We start from the raw sequence: 27075 nt of genomic DNA on the forward strand, positions 1-27075 counted from the left end.
ACGCTACATTCTGGAGCCGCGTGACCGCTACGGTCGCAGGTTCGAATCCTGCCTCTGGCATGGGTGTGTGTGATGTCCTTAGGTTAGATAGGTTTAAGTAGTTGTAAGTTCTAGGGGACTGATGACCTCAGAAGTTAAGTCCCATAGTGCTCAGAGCCATTTGAACCATTTTGAATGCTCCTCCGTTATGACACCATTTTGAAGAATACGTATTGCGCCGCCACCTGTTGGAATTTCATGAAACTACGAGTGTAATCCCAAAAGTAAGGTTTCCTATTTTTTTATAACTACAGAACTATGTTTGTGTGGCAGTTGGTCACATGCGCACACCGAGATGATGCGCTCAGTCTTGGCTTGGCAGCCGTTGAGTATGGAGCTCCCGTTGGATTTTACCGCCAAGTGCGATCTGCGCGCAGTTATTCGGTTTTTGAACGCAAAGGGCACTGCGTCGATTGAAATCCATCGCCAATCGACGGAAGTGTATCGTGAGCCGTGCATGGATGTCAAAAATGTTCGTAAGTGGTGTAGAGAGTTTGCAGCTGGTCGGGCCGAAATTCACGACGAACAAAGGAGCGGGAGACCGTCACTTTCTAAGGAGACAGTGTTGAAGGTTGAGCAAAGCATGCGTGAAGATCGGTCTACCACTTTGGATTATCTCTGCACGTTGATTCCTGTGGTTTCCCCAACCATTGCTCACACCCTAAAGGAAACATTGAAGCACCGGAAGGTGTGCGCAAGATGGGTGCCACGCATGCTGACTGAGGGTCACATGCGGAAACGAGCTGATGCTTCCCGATCATATCTTCACCGCTTTGCAGCCAAACAGGACAACTGTCTGGACTCAATTGTAACGGGTGATGAAACCTGGGCATACCACTTTTCACCTGAGACCAAGAGACAATCACTCCACTGGCGGTATCCTTCTTCGCCAAAGCCGCGGAAATTCAAACAAACATAGTCCACCGGTAAAGTCATGGCAACCGTTTTTTTGGATCGGAAAGGGATTGTTGGTCGACTTTATACCTACTGGGACCACAGGTAACGCTGACAGGTACTGGGAGACCCTGAAAAAAACTCAAACGGGCAATTCAGAACCGTAGAAGAGGAATGTTGAGCAAGGGCGTACACATTCTCCATGACAACGCTCTCCCACACATCGCTCGGCAAACCGTTGCTCTCCTGCAACAGTTTCAGTGGAACATAATCATCCACCCACCCTATAGTCCTGACCTGTTCCCTAGGTTAAAAGAACATTTGGCCGGAAAGCGATTCAGCTGGGACGACGAGGTGAAAGAAGAGGTTCATAACTTTCTGAACAGCGTGGCGGCGAGCTGGTATGACGTGGGCATACAGTAACTGCCACAGCGTCTACAAAAATGCATCGACAGAAAAGGTGTTTATCTTGAAAAAAAGCTAAATGTTGAAGCTGTAAACTGATGTAAACCATTGTAGAAATAAACAGGTCTATGGACTTATAAAAAATAGGAGACCATACTTTTGGGATTACCGCCGTGTAGAATATTCCACTATGTCCCACAACGAACTCAGCATTTTTCCAATAGAAATTGGCAAAGAAAGAAAGTGCCATTACTTGTTGAACGCCCCTCGTAAATTGTCTATTAGCTAACTACGTAGCCTACGTTATTAACTCAGGATGGCATGGCGACACTTGACATAGGTGTTGCTGGTTAAGTTGCTGGCGGAGGAAGTTTCCACCAGTATTTCCAGGCGGGGAGAAAGTAAGAAAGGTGATGACATAAAGATCTTGAAAAGAACGCTGGATAGCATCCTGCATCAAATCTAACTTCCCCAGAATTCGTAATAGAAAGGCATGTGACCTCGTTGGCACTGCTCTCACTTGGCATCTCCCAGTCCAGTTGCACACCACATAAATACTTCCTGCACCAGACAACCCCCACTTCTCATGCCCTGTTTTTCGAATCACTAGTATAATGGCCACAGTTTGTAATATACGTAAATAAATACGAGTCACAGTTTTGCAAGAAACTTTCTTTTGTGCTTACAGTGTACAATAATGGGAGTTATTGCATTTACACTAAATTGTTGCTACTGACGTGCGCAAAGCAGAGGTGCTCATATTAACAGTGGCCCTTGTTCTGCAGACCAAGCATGACGACTTTGTACTTGGGAGCCTGGACATTACGTATTATGCTACGATAGTATTAGGTTTAAGTGTTGTATCGACGATGAGCGGATTAGAGGCAAAGCACAAGCCCGGAAAGAAAGGGACTTGGCAGATTTCTTTTCTTCTTAACAACATCTGTGTTTCTCGAAAGATGTCTTTGGTGCTTTTAAAGATGTCTTTGGTGCTTTGAAAGAAGTCTTTAGTGCTCTTAAAGAAGTTTTAAACATATGACTCCTTTGTATTTTAAGGAAACGACTCCTTTGTTTTTTAAGGAAACGACTACCTTTTTTTAAGGAAACGACTCCTTTTTTAAAGAAACGATTCCTTTGTTTTTTAAAGAAACGACTCCTTTATTTTTTAAAGAAACGACTCCATTGTTTAAAAAGTTTTATTTGTTTTTAAAAAAGGTAAGCTTCTGTTTACCCTAAAAACTATGGTGCAAAAAGTTTTGCTTATCAAACTCGTCTTTTGCTTATCGTACTTGTCTCTTGTTATCGAACTCGTCTTTTGACTATCGAACTTGTCTCTTGTTATCGAACTCGTCTTTTGCTTATCGAACTTGTCTCTTGTTATCCAAATTAGTCTTTTGCTTATCGAACTCGTCTTTTGCTTCTCAAACTCGTCTTTTTATGTAAATAAAACTTATCTTTTTCAAACGCATCTGGTTTTTTTAAGAAACACGTCCCTTGTTTTTAAAAATGCGTTTGTTGGTTTTCAGAAGGATGTCTTCATTACTTTTTAGAATGATGACTCTTCTTCAAAACTATGTCTTTGCTGCTTTTTGTTTCCAAAAGTCTTCTTTAAAAAACAATAAGTCTTTTTGTTAAACAAATCTCTATTGATTTAGAAAAACAAATATTTTGCTTTTAAAAAGATGTCTTAGTTGATATTAAAAATTCATGCCTGTTGCTTGTTTAAAAGAGCAGATCGTCCTCGTTTCCGAAACGACATTTGTTGTTTTTTGAAATACTTCTTCCTTAAAACACGTTTGCTTGTAGAAACGGATCACGTTTGTTTATTTAAATTCGTATCTCCTGCTACTGGTCCTGTATAAACATGGCAGAAAAAGTAGACTTGCGAAACCGTATTGTGGTCTTCCGCAAGTGGTTTGGTGTGGGAGATGCTCGCTTGACCCTGACAGAGCCAGTTCGAGCCCCGGTGGTGGCGGTGGCCGCGTGAGTGAGTGGACAGTGAGATGACGGCCCGAGCCCCTTTGGGCGGCAGCAGGCAGCGGGCAGCAGTGGAGTGGAGAGCGGCGCAGTGCAGCGGCGCCTGCCCTGCCACGTGCAGCGCCGCCGGGGAGGCGCATTGTCCCGAGCAGGCGCCGGCGCTGTGCACTTGTTGGCCGACGCGGCGGGAAAATCGTTACCGTCCGCCGCCACCGCGGGGGAGGGGCGCCGAAGGGTGAGCCGGGGGCGGCGGGAGGGGGGGCGACGCTCCGGCGCGCGGCGTCTCGCGACACTCGACGGCGTCGCGGCGCCCGCGTCGCCGCTGCAGTAGCACTGGTCGCGTCCTCGTGGCAGTCGCCCGGTAGCGTCTTCTGGAGGTGCGGTAGCTAGGGACCGCCGGCTGCCATGGGCAGGGCGTCGAGGACGGCGGGCCACCACCGCCACTGCGGCTGGCACGTGACGGTCACGTGCCGCAAGGCGAGCGCGGCGGCGCTGCACGTGTCCGCCGTGCTGCATTTCGCGGTCGGCCTGCACGGCGCCTACCTGCTGGAGCACCCACACGTGGGGCCCATGCAGTCCCAAGTGTTCAGGGAGCTGGGGCAGTGGAAGTTCCTCACCTTCTGGAACATGGTAAGCAGCGCCGCACCACACCACGCGCACTCTCCTTACGGACGTAGCCGTAAACATACTCAGCCGACAGTCTCCCTTGTAGTTTCGGTACTTGATGAATTATCTCGCTTGTAGTCCGTAGATGACCAGTGGCGCAAGTCATTTTCAGTTCGAGCAAAAGTAATGCTGGCCGTTGTCTCCCATAAAAGATTCTATTTCTGTTGTTCAATAGCTCACTTGTTTCTTTGTAGATAAAGTGCATGCTTCATATACACAAGTATATTGCTTGGTATACATAAGTACCGGGTGATCAAAAAGTCAGTATAAATTTGAAGACTGAATAAATCACGAAATAATGTAGATAGAGAGGTACAAATTGACACACGTGCTTGGAATGACATGGGGTTTCATTAGAACCAAAAAATACAAACGTTCTAAAAATGTCCGACATATGGCGCTTCATCCGATCAGAATAGCAATAATTAGCATAACCAAGTAAGACAAAGCAAAGATGATGTTCTTTACAGGAAATGCTCAATATGTCCACCATCATTCCTCAACAATAGCTGTAGTCGAGGAATAATGTTGTGAACAGCACTGTAAAGCATGTCCAAAGTTATGATGAGGCATTGGCGTCGGCTGTTGTCTTTCAGCATCCCTAGAGATGCCGGTCGATGACGATACACTTGCGACTTCAGGTAACCCCAAAGCCAATAATCGCGCGGACTGAGGTCTGGGGACCTGGGAGACCAAGCATGACGAAAGTGGCGGCTGAGCACACGATCATCACCAAACGACGCGCGCAGGAGATCTTTCACGCGTCTAGCAATATGAGGTGTTTTTTTCGTTCTAATAAAACCCCATGTCATTCCAAGCATGTATGTCAATTTTTACGGAGGAGGAGGAGATTAGTGTTTAATGTCCCGTCGACAACGGTGTCATTAGAGACGGAGCACAAGCTCGTATTAGGGAAGGAAATCAGCCGTGCCCTTTCGAAGGAACCATCCCGGCATTTGCCTGAAGTGATCTAGGGAAATCACGGAAAACCTAAATCAGGATGGCCGGACGCGGGATTGAACCGCTGCCCTCAATTTTTACCTCACTATCTACATTATTCCGTGGTTTATTAAGTTTTCAAACTTATACTGACTCTTTGATCACCCGGTATATTGTATGAGTCATCACTAATTTGCAGCCACTGGTGCTGGATTGAAGACCGTGCTCATTTTCTGTGCATTTATTTTCAGTGAAGCGCGTGCCCGCGTACACACACACACACACACACACACACACACACACACACATATACACACGAAGGCGCTACTGCTCACTCACAAAAATTATTTGGTTTGATTGTATGAGAGGAAACAATTACAACAACGCGTACTTCTAATGCGACGACAGAGACGTAATGTCGCCTACGTCACACCAATGCCCCAATCAGGACACGAACCTGCTACATGAGCTTTGACTTGGGGTTACAGACACTGGCGTACCTACCTTTCTCTGGCATGTTTCAGGCACTCTTCTCTGTACATTAACTGAATTAAAGTTGACATCTTGGATATTCGGGAATCCAGCCGGATGTTCGCGTCGTTCTCGCAAGATATTTCAACAGCGTGCCTCGCTGTCTTCTTCAGTTGCCGGTGCCGGTGCAGGTGCAGATGCCGGGAAAGCATGATGAATTAAAGTTAATTCTCGCAAACGAGACAACAAGAGTCAGTCACTGTCGAAGATGCTGTTTACAAAAACAGCGCCGCAGTACTGGTTTCGAACCGACAGCTTTTATCGTCAGACGGTTTTTCGCGTTTAGAATGGTTGTTGTTTACATTAGTTGTTGGCTGTTTTCCCCCTTGTGGCGAAAGTTCGTTTTGGTGGTGGTGCCTTACAGAGAAAAAAGTGAGAAACGACCTTTTTAACTGTATCCATTAACGAATAAAAACAACGTAAACAAATCAGTAAAGCGGAATTGTTATAGCTTTAGGTTACTTATGTCGAAGATCCCGCCTCATTATGTTGTATTGTTACACACACACATAAATACACACATACTCACACACACACAGACACAGAACAGTTTTTGCCACATGGAAAACTGTAAACAAAGATGGTCGTATCACAGATGAAACAGCGTCAAACAATTTTAATTCCACAAGAGCCATCTGAATCTGTCGGTTAGACATCGAGAACGTGGGCTATTTGTGTGAATAAATAAATAAATAACTTCATTAACAATGGCTGGTTGCTGGGTTCTTGTTTGCAAGAATGAACTTGTATTTTGTACACAGTCACAGTCGTAAAATGTCTGTTTTCAACAAAATAAAAATAGCGGAATTCTTTCCGTCGGTGTTTGGCAGAACACGAAAAGATGCTAAACAGGAAACACTTTACTAATGTTCCGAGAAATTATTTTTGTTCGGTCATGAACCGCATTGTAAACTGGCAATGGCAAGGAAAGCATTTCTGAAGAAGAGAAATTTGTTAACATTCTGTATTGATTTAAGTGTCGGTAAGTCATTTCTGAAAGTATTTGTATGAAATGTAGCCATGTATCGAAGTGAAACATGAACGATAAATAGTTTCGACAAGAAGAGAATAGAAGCTTTCGAAATGTGGTGCTACAGAAGAATGCTGAAGATCAGATGGGTAGATCACGTAACTAATGAGGAAGTATTTAATAGGATTGGGGAGAAGAGAAGTTTGTGGCACAACTTGACTGGAAGAAGGGATCGGTTGGTAGGATATGTTCTGAGGCATCGAGGGATCACAAATTTAGCATTGGAGGGCAGCGTGGAGGGTAAAAATCGTAGAGGGAGACCAAGAGATCAATACACTAAGCAGATTCAGAAGGATGTAGGCTGCAGTAGGTACTGGGAGATGAAGAAGCTTGCACAGGATAGAGTAGCATGGAGAGCTGCATAAAACCAGTCTCAGGACTGAAGACCACAACAACAACAACAACGCGTGTTCTGATGCAGTTCAGTGTTCTCCAAATCTTCCAGCTTGATGTACTGCCGCTGGGTATTTCTCGTGAGGCAGGGTAGTCCTTCGGAGGCTCGTTCAGTTCACTAGTGAGGAATCTCTTGCGGAATTTAAGTCTGCTACGTCCACATGAAGGACCATGCAGCGGGTGGCGCTCGTCGAAAATCTGTTTAAATTTTTCTGTATGCTCGTGCGCAATTCTTCTCACTATAACAACTAAACTGCTGATATCATGAGTATAGACAAAGAAAAGTTTTTCATCCTTTACTTAAATGTAACTATTTTTATGTGACCTAAAAATTAAGTTACTATTTTGTAAACACTCTGCATGTCATTTTGTATCTTCTGTAAAAGGAAATTGGTGTGGAGATAGGTTGAACTCGAGCAAGAAGAGAGGCTACTTCATAAAGAAAACAATCTACATTTAAGAGGGTGAAGTAGGGAACGGATCTGATTCTTTTTTACGGCAGTGAACGTATGCACGTTGTATAATGTTTAGCTACTTCCATGGCGTGATGCACAGGTGCACGTTCGTGCCCTAGTTGCTGTGCACGCAAAGCTCCGCAGCAGCTCTGCGTGCGCCACCGACTTGTCGTGCACTGGGGCAGTTACTGAGGGGTTGGATGTTGGGCGCACGTCACGAGCTCTGCTTACCTGAACAGGTAGGCACGTGAGGGCAGCTGACATCATTACACATACAATACTTACTTACCTACCGTCATGGATTACTCACTATAACTTTACTTTACTTTTTCGTGTCCCGAGATTTGTTTCGAAGCCTTTCAGCCCAATGTCGGGCCAAGTCCAATGTTTCCCTCTTCTCGAGCCATAGTTCGTCAAGGGTACACCTTGTGGGGCAGATGGAACACTGTAGAAGGTGTTCCATATCCTGAACTTCACCACAGTCACATTTGTTGTCTCCTTCGACCTTCAATCCCCATTCGACTAGGTTTGCTTTAACTGGTGCTTGAATTTAATTGATGAAAGGAGAAAATATAAAAATGCATTAAATGAAGGAGGCAAAAAAGAATACAAACGTCTCAAAAATGAGATCGACAGGAAGTGCAAAATGGCTAAACAGGCATGGCTAGAGGACAAATGTAAGGATGTAGAGGCTTATCTCACTAGGAGTAAGATGGATACTGCCTACAGGAAAATTAGAGAGACCTTTGGAGAAAAGAGAGCCACGTGTATGAATATCAAGAGCTCAGATGGAAACCCAGTTCTAAGCAAAGAAGGGAAAGCAGAAAGGTTGAAGGAGTGTATAGAGGGTCTATACAAGGGCTATGTACTTGAGGACAATATTATGGAAATGTAAGAGGATGTCGATGAAGATGAAATGGGAGATAAGATACTGCGTGAAGAGTTTGACAGAGCACTGAAAGACCTGAGTCGAAACAAGGCCCCAGGAGTAGACAACATTCCATTAGAACTACTGACAGCCTTGAGACAGCCACTCCTGACAAAGCTCTACCATCTAGTGAGCAAGATGTATGAGACAGACAAAATACCCTAATACTTCAAGAAGAATATAATAATTCCAATCCCAAAGAAAGCAGGTGTTCACAGATGTGAAAATTACCGAACTATCAGTTTAATAAGTCACAGCTGCAAAATACTAACGCGAATTATTTACAAAGGAATGGAAAAACTGGTAGAAGCCGACCTCGGGGAAGATCAGTTTGGATTCGGTAGAAATGTTAGAACACGTGAGGCAATACTGACCCTACGACTTATCATAGAAGAACGATTGAGGAAAGGCAAACCTACATTTCTAGCATTTGTAGACTCAGAGAAATCTTTAGACAAAGTGGACTGGAATACTCTCTTTCAAATTTTAAAGGTGGCAGGGGTAAAATACAGGGAGCGAAAGGCTATTTACAATTTGTACAGAAACCAGATGGCAGTCATAAGAGTCGAGGGGCATGAAAGGGAAGCAGTGGTTGTGAAGGGAGTGAGACAGGGTTGTAGCCTCTCCCCGATGTTATTCAATCTGTATTATGAGCAAGCAGTAAAGGAAACAAAAGAAAAATTCGGAGTAGGGATTAAAATCCATGGAGAAGAAATAAAAACTTTGAGGTTCGCCGATGACATTGTAATTCTGTCAGAGACAGCAAAGGACTTGGAAGAGCAGTTGAACGGAATGGACAGTGTCTTGAAAGGAGGATATAAGGTGAACATCAACGAAATCAAAACAAGGGTAATGGAATATAATCGAATTAAGTCTGGTGATGCTGAGGGAATTAGATTAGGAAATGAGACACTTAAAGTAGTAAAGGAGTTTTTCTATTTGGGGAGCAAAATAACTGATGATGGTCGAAGTAGAGAGGATATAAAACGTAGATTGGCAATGGTAAGGAAAGCATTTCTGAAGAAGAGAAATTTTTAACATCGAGTATAGATTTAAGTGTCAGGAAGTCGTTTCTGAAAGTATTTGCATGGAGTGTAGCCATGTATCGAAGTGAAACATGGACGATAAGTAGTTTGGACAAGAAGAGAATAGAAGCTTTCGAAATGTGGTGCTACAGAAGAATGTTGAAGATGAGGTGGGTATATCACATAACTAATGAGGAGGTATTGAATAGGATTGGGGAGAAGAGAAGTTTGTGGCACAACTTGACTAGAAGAAGGGATCGGTTGGTAGGACATGTTCTGAGGCATCAAGGGATCACCAATGTAGTATTGGAGGGCAGCGTGGAGGGTAAAAATCGTAGAGGGAGACCAAGAGATCAATACACTAAGCAGATTCAGAAGGATGTAGGCTGCAGTAGGTACTGGGAGATGAAGAAGCTTGCACAGGATAGAGTAGCATGGAGAGCTGCATAAAACCAGTCTCAGGTCTGAAGACCACAACAACAACAACAACGCGTGTTCTGATGCGGTTCAGTGTTCTGCAAATCTTCCTGCTTGATGTACTGCCGCTGGGTATTTCTCGTGAGGCAGGGTAGTCCTTCGGAGGCTCGTTCAGTTCACTAGTGAGGAATCTCTTGCGGAATTTAAGTCTGCTACGTCCACATGAAGAACCATGCAGCGGGTGGCGCTCGTCGAAAATCTGTTTAAATTTTTCTGTATGCTCGTGCGCAATTCTTCTCACTATAACAACTAAACTGCAGAAATCATGAGGACAGTATTACATAAATGGTTGAATGAACAAAATGTTTTCCGGGGGTGCCACGGAAATGGTAACCATTTAACAGATCTCCATAAACTATGAAAGTAAAAGTGAAGTGGCTAGAGGTAGCAGTCAAGTTTGCATGAGGTGTGCTTCTTTGTTTTGTGTGTTTCAGCTCCGAAAAACGCTTTGGCAGAAAGGTCGGTACATAAGTCTTTTCGTCGTATCTGTCTGCAATTCAGCGTGACAAACTCTTTCGTAGATTAAATTCAGTGACTGTGAAGTATCATGAAATTTCCAATTTCATTTATGGAAATCGTTAAAATGAAAGAATATTTCAGTCTTGTGAACAGCGAATGAAAACTTCTCTTCACGCTCTCAGTATGTACAATTACACTACTGGCCATTAAAATTGCTACACCAACAAGAAATGCAGATGATAAACGGGTGTTCATTGGACAAATATATCATACTATAACTGACATCTGATTACATTTTCACGCAATTTGGGTGCATAGATCCTGAGAAATCAGCACACAGAACAACCACCTCTGGCCGTAATAACGGCCTTGATACGCTTGGGCACTGAGTCAAACAGAGCTTGGATGGCGTGTACAGGTACAGCTGCCCATGCACCTTCAACACGATACCACAGTTCATCAAGAGTAGTGACTGGCGTATTGTGACGAGCCAGTTGTGCGGCCACCATTGACCAGACGTTTTCAATTCGTGATAGATCTGGAGAATGTGCTGGCCAGAGTAGCAGTCCAACGTTTTCTGTATCCAGAAAGGCCCATACAGGACCTGCAACATGCAGTCGTGCATTATCCTACTGAAATGTAGGGTTTCGCAGGATCGAATGAAGGATAGAGCCACGGGTCGTAACACATCTGAAATGTAACGTCCACTGTTCGAAGTGGCGTCAATGCGAACAAGAGGTGACCGAGACGTGTAACAATGGTACCCCATACCATGTGATACGCAAGTATGGCGTTGACGAATATACGCTCCCAATAAGCGTTCACCGCGATGTCGCCAAACACGGATGCGAGCATCGTGATGCTGTAAACAGAACCTGGATTCATTCGAAAAAATGACGTTTTGCCGTTCGTGCACCCAGGTTCGTCGTTTAGTACACCATCGCAGGCGCTCCTGGCTGTGATGCAGCGTCAAGGGTAACCGCAACCATGGTCTCTGAGTTGATAGTCCATGCTGCTGCAGACGTCGTCGAACTGTTCGTGCAGATGGTTGTTGTCTTGCAAACGTCCCCATCTGTTGACTCAGGGATCGAGACGTGGCTGCACGATCCGTTACAGCCATGCGGATAAAATGCCTGTCATCTCGACTGCTAGTGATACGACGCCGCTGGGATCCAGCACGGCGTTTCGTATTACGCTCCTGAACCCACCGATTCCATATTCTGCTAACAGTCACTGGATTTCGATCAACGCGAGCAGCAATGTCGCGATACGATAAAATGCAATCGCGATAGGCTACAATCCGACCTTTATCAAACGTGACGGTACGCATTTCTTCTCCTTACACGAGGCATCACAACAACGTTTCACCAGGCAACGCCGATCAACTGCTGTTTGTGTACGAGAAATCGGTTGGAAACTTTCCTCATGTCAGCACGTTGTAGGTATCGCCACCGGCGCCAGCCTTGTGTGAATGCTCTGAAAAGCTAATCATTTGTATATCACAGCATCTTCTTCCTATCGGTTATGTTTCGCACCTGTAGCACGTCATCTTCGTGGTGTAGCAATTTTAATGGCCAGTTTTGTACTTAAGCTGGCGGGAGATTGAAACGTAGCCTTCTGTGTTCCATCCATCACTGCTACTGCACTGTAAAGAACGTCACAGCAAAAATTTCGTTGAGCTGGAGTAGTCCGAATCGAGTAAGCAGTCCCCACTGAGGAGTACATTATAACAGAACAATTGTTATCAGTAGCCAACTAAAGTATGTCGCTTGACGCTGATAGTGTCTGTAAAGTTGAAACAGACAAACTGGGCCACATCTAAAGAAGAAGGGTTACCAACGAATCTGACAATCCTGCTCCAAAACTTTCAGCACTAGTAAAATACAATCACAAAGGAGAAATTTACGCCGAATCACTCATTCTCCAGTGGAATGTTTCGGTACTTCCTGGCAGACTACAATCTTGTGCAGAATCGAACCCTTGCCATTCAGAGGTAATGACTTCAACAACTAATAGAACCAAGTATTACTCACAGTCCGGTCAAAAGTTTCAATCTTCCAGTCCATCACTGCTCTTTCCAAATTTAGCAGAAGATCACCTTAGACCTTGTAGACAAATGAATACAAAACAATACTTCAGTTGTGGCCGAGCCTTTCTTATCCAGATTTAGGGTCCTGTACATCAGTTGGTAAAAACAGAACACTCATAGGAAGACTTTATTGTCCATATGTCTTCTGACTGCTAAGAACCCTTTATCTCAGGAACTGGTAGTCCATCAAGTCCGCACAGTTGCCACAGTGGTCTGTTGTTGAAATTTATTTTCTTTTTGGTTTGTCTGCAGGTACATAAATCAATTTGTGCTGTCTTTATTATCTCTGTACTATCTGATGGCACTCTTGTCATGTGTTGAGGATGCGATGCTAAGACCCTATTCTCAATGGCCTGACTTTAAATTACTTTTCATTATCTCTGGAATTAATAAGTTAAGAAATGCAATAGGATGAGGTTTTTGGCACCTTGAACCAACACATTCAGCGTAGACTTAGGTAACTGCTTGCTTGAAACTCACCCCTAACCAAGTTGATGCTAAATTGAACTGTCGAATTTTTAATAATTATTTGCTGTAATTTCATTTAACTTTTTTGCTACTCTTTCCTCCGGAGGTTATATTTGATTTCCATAATCTAATTAATAAAGAGGGGCTCAGGAATTTTCATGAGGAACGCCTAATTAGCATGAATGAGCCTTCTATCGTATCGAACAACATTCTCCCTGAATTTGAACGACATGGATTTTAATCAACATTGTTTCTGAATAGAAATAACGTAAACTTTAGTTATAAGGTATTACTATTAATGCACTCTTAATCGGTCTCTTACACGTGAATTCTCCCTTGGTTATACTGGTCAGGATAGCAAGAGGGGGAAACGCTCTCAGAACAACATTGTCATGCAATGACACTCACAGATACGAAGATCGAAAGCAACCACGCGCTACTGATGAAACTTATTTCGTTAGCGTACGTCACACGGAAGCTCTGCATCAAAGATGTCTGAGAGTGCGTTACTTACGCAAGTTCGTGAAGCCAATGCCTGCTCTAATCATGACGACATTGTCGGGTCAACATGGGAACACGTAGGGGTTCTCTGCTGCGGAACTCCATGTTCTACACTGAGCGCTGAACGGCGTGCTCCAAAACAATGTTAACTTGATGTTAACGTCATGGAGTTTACTAACAATGAGAACTAGAAGGGAGTGATGGTGAAGAGAGAGAAGGCAACGGAAGGTGCAAAGGAATGTTGACAAGTAAAAGTTAAGAGTGTTAATGGTGTACAAAAAACGAAACGAGAACACGATGCCGAGTGGAGCAAGAAACAAGTATCTGCCCCAAAGCAGAATAAGTTAAGTGGACGAAGTAAAAATTTCATTGCTGATGTAGGTAAATGTTACCTAATAAGAGTTTGACATATAAGAACAATAATAGGAAATACCAACTTAGCAAAAATTTGACAACTTACGTCACACGGAACTGAGCTGCCAGGCTAGCAAATAAACTTTGAGATAAACTGCTCCATCTAAGGGATCGGATTTTGAAAGATGACAGACCAAACGAGTCATTATGTGCAGGCGACAGAACATATTTGCCAAACGTACATATTACATTTCATTTATTACAAAAAATGAAGCATAAGAATTAATGCGGCCAGTAGCTTACTTAAATGGACCATGGATTCACACGTGTTACACTGTTGCAAAAGTCAGTGTGTGCGAAGAATGCTGACTAACAGTTGCAGGCAGCGTTTCATTCTTGTGAGTGCAGTGTTTCGTAAGTTGAAACTTCTCTTCTGTGACAATAACAGAAACGCTTCTGTCTATCGTATAGAAACAGTCACAAAAAGATTATAAATATATGGGAAAGGTGAACTTTTGTCATCAATTAGGAAACATCAACCTTCTCTTTATTCAGTTAACAAAATTTTACAATTAAACAGCTTTATTCCTATTGTCGCCATACGATCTATAGAAATGATCGGGAATCTCGTTAAGAATAAAATCCGCAGTAGTAATACGTCATACAACTCGCTGCGCAACCTGAAAAAATTACGGCTAATGCTTTCGCAGCAAATAAATGAATACCGTGCGTCATCCACTCTGTTGCAAGCATTTAGACGTAAAGTCGGATTCCCACGTGCAACTACAGTGACGCCACAGCAAGAGGCATAACGACTGATAAGACAGTTGTGGAGAGTGCTGCTGTTTCCTCACGCTGTCATTTTACGCCGTATTGAAAAGTGTGCAGGTAGAATTCTAAGACTGTTTGGACAGGTGTCGGTGTTGTCATTCAGATTATGACCTTGGAATTGAGCCAGGAATCCATTAACAAAGCCTAAATTTTGCATTTTGAATTGCGTTTCACGCCAAAATCAGATGGTTACGTCAAACATACTTAGAAAGGAAGTAGCACTTCTAAACAAAAATCAATTTGTGAACCTCTTTTGGATAACAAAAGAAATTTGGAGTACTTGTTGAGCTGCTGAAAAAGCTCCATTAAAAATCCGATATTCAGATAGGCAATACTTGCTCGAGTGAAACTATAAGTGATACTTCGAAATTTGCCATCTGGTGATTACCTGGCATGTTTCCAGTATTTATACATTCCTAAAAGCACAGTTTCAATGTCCTTGTGTAATCTGTTGGATACTATTTAAGAAACACTCAAGAGTCATTTGAAAGCTAATATGTTCACTCCATCACCCATATCGGTTAAATAATTCAGTATATAAACGCTATTTTCATACCAAATTTTGAGTTATGCTTAGGACAAGTACACTGTAAAACACTTTAATATATTTGGTGACCGGATATTGATGTTCCTTTATTGAAACCTTACAGTGCCACTTTCTGTCTCAAGTGGAATCTACATCTACATCTACATCTACGTCCACACTCCGCAAGCCAAATGATGGTGTGTGATGGAGGGTACCTTATCGCTTCTTCCTTCTATTCCAGTCTCGAATTGTTCGTGGAAAGAAAGATTGTCGGTATGCCTCTGTGTGGCCTCTAACCTCTCTGTTTTCATCCTCATGGTCTCTTCGCGAGATATACGTAGGAGCGAGCAATATACTACTTGACTCCTCGGTGAAGGTATGTTCTCGAAACTTCAACAAAAGCCCTTACCGAGCTACTGAGCGTCTATCTTGCAGAGTCTTCCACTGGAGTTTATGTATCATCTCCGTAACGCTTTCGCGATTTCTATATGATCTTGTAACGAAGCGCGCTGCTCTCCGTTGGATCTTCTCTATCTCTTCTATCAACCCTATCTGGTACGGATCCCACACCGGTGAGCAGTATTCAAGCAGTGGGCGAACAAGTGTAGTGTAACCTACTTCATTTGTTTTCGGACTGCACTTCCTTATGATTCTTCCAATGAATCTCGGTGTGGCATCTGCTTTACCGACGATCAACTTTATATGATCATTCCATTTTAAATCATTCCTAATGCGTACTCCCAGATAATTCATGGAATTAACTGCTTCCAGTTGCTGACCTTCTATATTGTAGGTAAATGATAAAGGATCTTTCTTTCTATGTATTCGCAGCACATTACACTTGTCTACATTGAGATTCAATTGCCATTCCCGGCATCAATCGTCAATTCGTTGTAGAAACTCGTGCATTTCAGTACAATTTTCCACTGTTACAACCTCTCGATGTACTACAGCATCATCCGCAAATAGCTGCGTGCGCTTAATGCGGAAACGTGAACTGTGGCGACTTTGTACCAAACGTGTCGAAACAGGATCAACGTGTTGTTATTTTCTTTTATTGGCTGCCGATGGACGAACACTTACATTCATCGAAGAATGAACAATGTATATGGGGCAGCATGTTCGTCGAATACTACAGTTGTGGAACGCTGCGACAAAGGGTACACACGATAACGCACGTCCTCACTTCGCAAGTTCAAATGGTTCAAATGGCTCTGAGCACTATGGGACTTAACATCTATGGTCGTCAGTTCCCTAGAACTTAGAACTACTTAAACCTAACTAACCTAAGGACAGCACACAACACCCAGTCATCACGAGGCAGAGAAAATCCCTGACCCCGCCGGGAACCCGGGCGTGGGAAGCGAGAACGCTACCACACGACCACGAGCTGCGGACACTTCGCAAGTGTCGTAATGCGAAAAGTTACGCCAAGTCAAGTGGGAGACAATGGAGCAGCCGTCCTGTAGTATCGATCTCTCCCCACGCCATTATCGGGCCTCCGAGCCTTTAAAAAAGCCTAGAAGAGTCGATTCCTGTCTGACGGGGATGTGCCGCAGCCATTTACAGACTTCTTCACGCAGCGCGGACACGCAAAATATGGGTGAACAATATGGCTATCGAGTACGGAGACCGTGCGCTGTTTTACGTGAATGGCAGCAATTCTGAACAGGTCTGGGGAGAGATCCGATGTCCTTAAATTGTTTAAAGACGATAATTAAATTCGAAAACACGGGTGAGCTTGGTGTGGCACCTGGAAAAGGAAGGCGGCGAGGGTGGTGTTGGTGCAGCTGACCCTGCAGCACTTGCCCTGGAGCGTGTTAGTGCTCGCGCAGTGCCACGAGATTACTTTATCCCGTCTTCGTTGATCCATTATGGATCGTGGGACGACGGCTGGCACGAACTTCTTGATGCAATAATTTACCAACAGCCGTATGATTTGTAGAAGTTTATTTTATTTTATGAACTTCTATGTGCTGCCAGTTTCGACATTACATTGATGCCATCTTCAGGCCCCACTCGTCAGAGTCGTAAAATCGCTATACACGGAAGGAGCCACATAACTGGATCCGTGAATCAATCGTCCTGCAACAGCTCTTGGTGGCCAGGCGACACAGACTCACAAATAAGGAGCCTTAGTAACAGCAGGGGCAGTCATCGCAATTGAAATGTATCTACTGTAAGTTGCCTAAGTGTCAAACAGATATTATTACTACATTTGAAAATAGTGAAAACAAATAGCACAGTGTACGTCCATACCGATAGTTGTAAAGGAAGAAGGAGACTGTGTCGCCTGACCACCAAGAACTGTTGCAGGACGATTGATTCGCGGATCCAGTTATACGGCTCCTTCCGTGTATAGCGATTTTACGACTGTGACGAGTGGAGCCTGAAGATGGCATCAATGTAATGCCGAAACTGGTAGCACACAAAAGTTCATAAAATAAAATAAATGTCTACAATACATGCGGCTGTTGGTAAATTATTGCATCAAGAACTTTATCCCGTTGTCAACAGTACAGAAAGTTTTGCGGTCTATTTTACACTGGACCCGTACAAGATCCAGACAGCGCAGCAACTGAACCCTAACGAACCGCTGCAACGTGCTGAATTTGCTGTTCAGTTTCTAGCACGGATCAAGGTTGATGATATGGATGGAGTGTCGAGGCACATTTTATACACTACAGGGTGCTGTCGTTACACGGAAGTACCGAATTGGGGGCACTGTAAAACCGCGTGTTAAGCACGAAGAGCCATTTCTGTCGCCATATGTGAGTGCATGGTGTGGATTCACAAGCACATTTATTCCCGGTCCGTCCTTCTTTGAAGAGAATGCACTCAAGGGGCCTGTCACTTGTATCGTGATGCCTGCATGTTATCGAAACCTCTTTGTACTTCAGGTGATTCCTGCTCTGAAAGAGCGCAATTGTGGGAGAAACCACTGTTTCCATGCAATATGGGGTAGCGCTTCATGTCTCTCGCCCAATGAAAGAGTTGTTTACTGCGACCTTCCGGAAATATTCCAGATTCATGACTTGCAAGATCTCCTGATATGGATCCGTCACTTCTGACTCAGCGGATATCTATAAGAACGCGTTTACCAGGAACACATACGATCTCTACCTGATATTGCCAAAGTACAGAAACACGTTGCTGAGATTCCACCAGAACTGGTGCGAACAATTATTGTCATTTTACAAAGGTAGCATCTCGTCGACAATTCAGGTGCTCATACCAAACAAACTGTGTAAGCAGCCATGTATAATAAATCAACATTGTCCCATTCTCAATTTTTTGTCCTCTTCTGGCCACGTCATGTTTCCAGTCTTATTACACATGCAAACTTTTCCGTACGTGTTCCTTGCAATCAGAGCGCCAGATTTCCACCTGGTGGCCAAAATTGGAACTAATTCTTTCCCAGCGTAAATCGTTTCCGCATTACCGCATTGGCGAATCTACAAAGTGTCGCTGCTACACGATAATTACAGCCCAAACTGGACTTCTCTGAGTAACTGCACTATAGTTATGACCACTTGGTAGATCTAGAAAGGGAACCAATTTTTCTACTTTCTATTAAAGCCGAGTGATTACGTTTTGTATGGATAAAATGCATCTCAGAGAGGGATTTTTACTCTGCAAAACTCTCATAAATTGAGATTCGTGCGTCATATTTTTTCACACCTATTGTTTCCGTAATAAGTATACCGACGTAGAGGCCTTGCTGCTGATATTGTGACAGCTACCGTCGAACTACTTAAATTGCAGGTCAGTGCCTCGTGGAAGCTGCAATTACAGAATACCACATGTTTCCCACTGGCCTTACCCTCATTTCTGAGGTTGATTTTGATCTGAGATATTCAGGAAAGTCGTCACCTGTAGACCTGGAAGGGGAGTTTGAAGCGCTCATTGGAATTCATTAGAGATATGCAAATGGTAAGCAGTCGTGTAAGAAACTGAAGAGTTAACAGTTGAAATCTATGACTAGGTTGGGGGGTGGGTAAGCAGTGCTTCACCGGTCTTTTTTCTTTTATTTCGGGTATTATGTGAAGTGCTGGTCACTAAGACTTCTAAACGCTGAAGGTCGAGAAGCGATTATTGTCATAAGGAAACGTGGTGTCTTTCCGTCGTATATAAGAATTCAAAACAGTCACTTGCGTCGGCTTCCTTGTTGATAATCAGATAGATGAGTAAACCGAGTTTCAGAGATAACCAGTCATTAACTCGATAGCAAGAAGAAAAAAAGGAAGAATAGAAGGCAGCACGCAACTTCATTTGAAAAGAATGTTCTACTGCAAACAGACATGAGAACAAATCAGGAGCTTTAGTAACAGCAGGGGCAGTCATCACAGTTAAAAAATGTGTACTGTAAGTTGCCACAGTAGCAAACTGATATTATTCCTACATTCGAAAATAGTGAAAGCAAATAGCACGGTGTACGATATGGTTCAAATGGCTCTGAGCACTAGAACTTAGAACTAACTAAACCTAACTAACCTAAGGACATCACACACATCCATGCCCGAGGCAGGATTCGAACCTGCGACCGTAGCGGTCGCTCGGTTCCAGACTGTAGCGCCTAGAACCGCACGGCCACTCCGACCGGCACGGTATACGTCCATACCGATCGTTGTAAGGAAGAATTTGATTTGCAAGCGTTGTCTTTCTGATTTTCTTGAGAGACTTACTGATTTACAATCCAACTCTAAATTTCAATACCGCAAATATGTTGGTAATTCGCATTGGGAATTATTGTGAATGTTTGGTACAATATATAGAAACTTTGACGTACAAGTATAACGAAAGTTAATGGCATTGCTATTATAAAGTGTTATGAGTCTGTTATTTATAGTAAAGTTCTATCGGTTATACAGACCCGTTTTTACACACATCAAAACAAGTTTTGCATCACCCCGGTTCTCAGAACTCCTGAAGATAGAAGTGACTGTGGATATTGTCACAGACACAGTCCCTTTGGCTGTTCAGAGATGTCATTAAACTCACCCAAAGATGTAAACAACAATGCATGAGCAGCGCCTATTAGACAGAGGTGGCCTGACAGCCGATCAGTTCCAGTCATTCCACCAGGAAGGACGTGCATGGCTCGTGTTTTCTGTAGTTCAACCTTGCTTAGACGGTCAATACCGCGGTTCGATCGCGTCCGCATTGTTACTTTGTTCCAGGAAGGGCTCTCGACAAGGGAAGTGTCCAGGCGTCTCGGAGTGAACCACAGCGATGTTGTTCGGACATGGAGGAGATACAGAGAGAGAGGAACTGTCGATGTCATGCCTCGCACAGGCCACCCAAGGGCTACTACTGCAGTGGATGAACGCTTCCTACGGATTATGGCTCGGAGGAACCCTGACAGCAACGCTGCCATGTTTAATAATGCTTTTCGTGCAGCCACAGGACTAGTGATACGAATCGAATTGTGCGCAATAGGCTGAATGATGCGCAACTTCACTCCCGACATCCATGGCGAGATCCATCCTTGCAACCACGACACAATGCAGCTCGGTACAGATGGGTCCAACAACATGCCGAATGGACTGCTCATGATTGGCATCATGTTCTCTTCAACGATGAGTGTCGCACATGCCTTCAACCAGACGATTGTCGGAGACGTGTTGGGAGGCAACCCAGTCAGGCTGAACGCTTTGGACACACTGTCCAGCGAGTGCAACAAGGTGGAGGCTCCCTGCTTATTTGGAGTGGCATTATGTACGGCCGATATACGCCGCTGGTGGTCATGGAAGGCGCCGTAATGGCTGTACCATACGTGAATGCCATCCTCCGACCGATAGTGCAACCATATCGGCAGCATATTGGCGAGGCATTCGTCTTCAAGGACAACAAACCGCGCCCCCGTCGTGCACAGCTTGTGAATGACTTCTTTCAGAATAACGACATCGCTCGACTACAGTGGCCAGCATGTTCTCCAGACATGAACCCTATCGAGCATGCCTGGGATAGATGGAGAAGGGCTGTATATGGACGACGTGACCCACCAACCACTCTGAGGGATTTACGCCGAATCGACGTTGAGGAGTGCGGCAATCTGAACCAACAGTGCCTTGATGAACGTGTGGATAGTATGTCACGAATACAGGCATGCATCAATGTAAGAGGACGTGCTATTGGGTATTTGAGGTACCGGTGTGTACAGCAATCTCGACCACCACCTCTGAAGGTCTTGCTGTATGGTGGTACAACATGCAATGTGTGGTTTTCATGAGCAATATGAAGGGCGGAAATGATGTTTTTGTTGATCTCTATTCCAATTTTCTGTACAGGTTCTGGAACTCACGGAACCGAGGTGATGCAAAACTTTTTTTTGGTGTGTGTATTTGCTCGCAGTAGTTTCTTCCCATGGTAACACCAGTCTCCTTGCTTCCGCCCGATGACCGCCGTATGGGAAATCTAGGTCTTCCGTTTTAAGAAAACAGAATTGACACTGCTACTCGTTTATTTATTGTCATTTGATAATCCTGGTCGAGTAGAATCTGATTTTTGCTTTAGATACAATGTTTGCTCTATTGCCGCTAGTTTGGTATATTTTAATTCTATTCTGAAATACCTCAAGCGGCGCACCATAGCAGCTCTGCTTTGTTTTGTAAACGAGATTGGCAGAACAAAGTTGAAACCTAATTTGCCTCACATGTTATACATAGAGACACAGTATCGAACGAAAAGTATCGATACTGAATAGATCATCAGACATAATCTTTCAATTCTTCCTTTCTACAGTCATTCAAAACCAATATTTTATCTAGTCGTTTCGCTGATAATCTGTTACGCGACTTTGACAACGTGTTGTCTGCCTTTGAAAATAAATGCTCTGAGTGTAATGCTGTCGAAGAATAAACCATTCTTCTCTTCCTATTGATCTAAAGGATAAGGCCACAGGGTTTTCAAAGAGCCTCATTCCAATCTTTCTGGCGAGCAGGGGCAGGGTCAAAAGAGTGACTACTCCATCATCCTTTCTTTCGGGTGCTGTGTGGTGATATCGTTTCATTATTCCAAAAGACATTTACCTTTTCAAGAGTAGAATCAATGTGTGTTTCGTTGCTGTTGGTGGTCGGGGTAGCAACACGATTAGTTGCTGATAATCACCCTGTTGTAGATACTACACCTACGAAAGCTTTAGGATCCTGAAAAATGCGTATTTTTGAATATTGGGTTAAGTAAGCAGGATATTAAAGCCGAAGTTTTGAGTAAATAATGAAAGAGTAATAGTCATTACTAGCATCATTTGATACGATACCTGTTAAAAAGTGCTAATTTCATCAGACGTATCAATTGAAAAGTATCGAGTAAAAATGTCTGTCATGATGAAATTATTTGACACCACGATACTTTTTCTTGTGGCTAGTTTTATGGTCAACAAGCTCGTGTTTGATTGTAAAAGATTTCCATACCGACGCGGGTGAGCCTCTAGGGGTGCTCGTTGCGAACTGAAACGCGGTCTGTGTCTGGCTGACTGCAGTAAACATCGCTAAGAGAGAGAGAGAGAGAGAAACGCGACTGCTGACTCAGCCGAGCTTTATAGCTTTGCTCTGCACGGGCGACAGCTGGGGCTTCGCAAGCATTTCGCAAACCGTGGGAAATTACCACATTCGGCATCCATATCCGTGCAGTTGAGACATTATTGTGCCTACCCATTGTAAAGTAGGACCGAAACTGTGTACAATTTCTAGCCCCCTTAATCGGTACAGAAGTACAGCATCTGTCAACTACATTACTTTAATCTGTCATCAGTGATTTACAACAGGTGCCAATCGAAAACAATCTTAATACACATCACGGACAGACGGAGCACAAAAGCAAAACATTACACATAAATGAGAAAGTACAAATGGTAATGCGTGCTGAATTATGTGGGAGAAAATGTAAACTATTAAATCGGGATAGATGATGCTTGTCGGAAACAGAAGTCACCCTCCGTTCTCCCTCGGGCATGGGTGTGTGTGTTTGTCCTTAGGATAATTTAGGTTAAGTAGTGTGTAAGCTTAGGGACTGATGACCTCAGCAGTTAAGTCCCATAAGATTTCACACACATTTTCATCTTCCGTTGCTCGTCAACAAGGAGTCACTTTGGTGATCTGCAAATCATCGAACATCTTTTGAGTTGTTCTACGTACTCAACTTTCAAAAAGTTACCTAATTGTCGAAAATTTTACTCCTACTTATGTGGCTTGCATCATAGTAATATAGTCTGAATATTGCAGTTAATAAGTAATGATCTTTTTGTCTCCCCGTCCGCTCCCTCTCTCCTTTCCCTGTCGACACCAGACGAATAAATTTGAAATTAATTACAAAACAATCTACATTGCAAGGCACCTTTATTGAAAGGTGACTGGCTTCGATCGTAACATGATCATCTTCAGACCTTCAACCATATTGATGGGCAATGGCTGTGCGTGGGGTAGGAACCGCCAGCGGTTGACCATCGTCATTCAGCGGTCCCTGATCCATGCACAGCCATTCTCCATAAATATGGTTGAAAGTCTGAGGATGATCATGTCACGACAAAAAATTGACACCTTTTAGTAAACGTGCCCTGCAATGCAGGCTGTTTTATAATTAATTTCAAATATTACATTGTGATCGCTGACTTCCTCCAACAATGTTTCCAAAAATAGAATAATAATGCCCATCAGTGTATAGCAAGCATAGGAACTAGTCTGCCGGCGAATTAATAAGATAAGGGTGTGCTGGAAAAAGTGTTAGACACGCTTGTGTAACGCTCAAAGTAGCTTAACGGTGATTTCTGATAGATGTCAAGTGGGACTGAAGTCCACGGTATGAGAGGACTGAAAAAATACTTTATCACTGTTGTCCTCTTGAAGTCGTCAGCCGAAATTTCCTGCCATTATACGTAATTCATTGTCTTACCGCAAAGGCCGGATCGCCATGGATGAGTCACCTGCAGATACTGATTGACGAAAAACAAGGTCGATAACGACAGGCTATCCATTAAAGTAATATACTTGATAGAAACTGTATTTCTGTCCCGATTAAGGTGGTTACAAATGGTACACTTGTAAATTATACCTTATACCATGTCAGGTCGGAATGTAATCCTCACATATTTTATATGGTTGCAACGTCTGTTCACAAGACATACTTCCAGGGTTACGAGTTGCCATCGTGTGAAATATTAGCTCCACTCGATTTTTGTTAAGAGCATTGGACCTGTTACATTTTGAAAACTACTCCTCTTCTTACTATAAACGCCCCTCCCGGCCTATCTTTGAAAATGCAATATACCAAATTATTTCGCACCACAGTAAGTATGACCCTATTCAAAACTGAGGACTGTTGAGAACTGTAACAGACTTGATTTTCATAATTTCATATAATTATTGGTCGAATTTAGAATTCTGACATAATACACTTACTAGGGGCACAATCTTCTGTTATAGGTTTAACACACAAAGGCAAGTGTTACTGTTAAAGGTTTGTTCAAAAAAATCCAAGAAATTTATCCACAGTATTTTTCTACGCTTACCTTTTACTTATTGTGCAGTGTCTCCTTAGAAATACTCTCCCCCACAATTGACAAACGCAGTTTGCACTTCCTGAATCAGTCTTGGTAAAACTCTTGTTGGATCGTGCTGCATCTTCGCAAATCTTCATCCTTTCAAATGGGTTTTCAACCTTGCAAAAAAAAAAAAAAAAAAAAAAAAAAAAAAAAAAAAAAAAAAAAAATCCGCAGGAGCCTGGTCTGGAGAGTAAGGAGCATGAGGGACCATAGTGATTTTGTTGTTTGTGCATAAGTCACGCGCCAACAGGGATGAATGTTCGGGTGGGTTATCGTCATGTAGCCATGAATTGTCTCACCACATTTCAGGCCGTTTTCTTCTCACATTTTTTCGTAGCCGTCGCAACACGTCCCGATAGTACCATCGATCAACAGTTTGTTCATGTGGCACGAATTCATCATGAACTGATCCTTGAAAGTCAAAGAAAACTATCAGCATGGCTTTGACATGTGACCTGACCTGACAAGCTGTTTTTGGTCTTGGAGAAACTTTCCTGACCCAATGTGAAGATTGAACCTTGGTATCAACATCATAACGTAACCGTAGACCCACGTCTCATCAGCAGTTATGATTCTCTTAAGGACCATCTCGTCCTAATTTGCGCGATTCCAAAGCTCTTCACAAATTGCGAGGCGACGGTCTTTCTGGTCTTGACTCATGAACCGTGGGACGAACGTGGCGGCAACATGATCCAACTGAAATGTTACGTTTTTCTGCAATCTCTCGGACAGTCTGTCTTTTGTTGGCATGCACAATTTCGTTGACATTCCTGACATGCATGTCGTCGGTAGACGTCGAAGAGCGTCCACAACGAGGATTAACTTTCGTGCGGTTCTAGGCGCTGCAGTCTGGAACCGCGCCACTGCTACGGCCGCAGGTTCGAATCCTGCCTCGGGCATGGATGTGTGTGATGTCCTTATGTTAGTTAAGTAGTTCTCAGTTCTAGGGAACTGATGACCTCAGATGTTAAGTCCCTTAGTGCTCACAGCCATTTGAACCATTTTTAACTTTCGTCCGGCCATTTTTAAACCGTGTGAACCATTCGTAACACCAAATACGACTTAAGCACGCATCACCTAAGGCTTCCTGTATCATTTGGTGTCTTTGTGTAAACGTTTTCTTGAGTTACACGCAAAATTTAATGCAGACGCGTTGCTTGTCTACCTCTGGCGTCTCGAAATTTGCAAACTGTGCGACACAACGTTCTATTAAATACAGTACTGAACAATAACTGACAAACAACAATCAAACTCCGGCACTTACACATTAAACAGGCGTGTGCAGGGATGCCAATCACATTTCGCTCCAACACGCTATTGGTGCGAAATTACGAACGTTCCGGAATTTTTCTAAACAAACCTCGCATGTCTTGAGGCAACGTAACTCAGGGCGCACAAATTACCGATTCTATTCATACAAAATTTACACACAGTTTGTGTTTTGGGAAACTTTCTCTGGCTGATATCCTACACAAAATGTGGAAGGGAAAAAAAGTTTATGGATTTCATTTTCGCTGTTGACGCTACAGGACTTGAACGTTTTATTACTTCTTGGAGACTAACTCTATTTCCAACCAATTTTGCGGATTCTGTCGACCGTCCGTTGTGGCCGAGTGGTTCTAGGCGCTTCAGTCCGGAACCGCGCGACTGCTACGGTCGCAGGTTTGAATCCTGCCTCGGGTATGAATGTGTGTGATGTCCTAAGGTTAGTTTAAGTAGTTCTAAATTCTAAGGGACTGATGACCTCAGGTGTTAAGTCCCATAGTGCTCTGAGCCATTTGAACTATTTTGACTGTATCGACATATACCTTTGAACCTACCTGCATAGTTAGCTCACTGTGCGACACAACTAAATTCTGCTCAGAATGGAGCGCAAATTATCCGGGCCATACTCTTCCAGTGTTTGATAATGAGGGCATTTACGCCGATGAACTTTTTCTCACTTACACGCTGAACGACAAATAGTTACCACATGAACTCCTTTGTAAAGTAAAAAATTTTTTACGCCTGCGAGTTCAAATTTTTAAGGAATACGGGTGAGAGCGATCACTGGTAATTACTATTTGGTATTAGCTTTACCACAGTGTGGGTACAACTTTGTCTTAGTGGTGGTAGTAAGGTCTTTTTTGCAAATATGTCATTAACAACAAACAGCAACTGTGCATTAATGCTCTGATACATTAGATCATCACAACGAGAAATGGACAACGCTGTACGTGCTTTACTGTGAAACTGATGCTGAGTGGCAATTATAAATGCCCCATAATAAAACAATCCTGTCACAACGTGCGCTCTGGATAGATTTAAATCACTAATACTTTCTGGTAAACTCTAAAACAAAAAAGCACACCACGAAGAAATTATCCGAATGGGATGGAAACCAGTAGATGAGATGTACATGTACAGGCACAAAAATGATTACAATTTCACAAAAATTGATTGATTCGTTCGAGATAAAGGGCTGTACAAATTGAGCAAGGCAACAACGTTGCCTCTAGCCGTTATGCAAGCAGTAATTCTGCTTGGCATTGATTGACATACTTGTTG

At 43.3% G+C, this 27075-nt stretch overlaps 1 protein-coding gene across 3 annotated transcripts in view; it reads left to right on the forward strand.

The window, feature by feature from the left end:
- LOC126336399 (androgen-induced gene 1 protein-like) overlaps positions 1 to 27075 on the forward strand; it is a 201499-nt gene that overhangs the window by 49444 nt on the left and 124980 nt on the right. The window contains exon 1 of one of the 3 annotated variants that reach the window (XM_050000081.1): positions 3605 to 3945. The exons of the other annotated variants lie outside the window; for them this stretch is intronic. Within the exon in view, the coding sequence (XP_049856038.1) occupies positions 3721 to 3945 (225 nt within the window). The 5' untranslated portion in view covers positions 3605 to 3720. Of the gene's footprint in view, positions 1 to 3604; positions 3946 to 27075 lie in introns of those variants that run through there. 3 annotated transcript variants of the gene reach the window in all.

The sequence above is a fragment of the Schistocerca gregaria genome, chromosome 2 (assembly GCF_023897955.1).
Source record: "Schistocerca gregaria isolate iqSchGreg1 chromosome 2, iqSchGreg1.2, whole genome shotgun sequence".
Taxonomy (NCBI): Eukaryota; Metazoa; Arthropoda; class Insecta; order Orthoptera; family Acrididae; genus Schistocerca; species Schistocerca gregaria.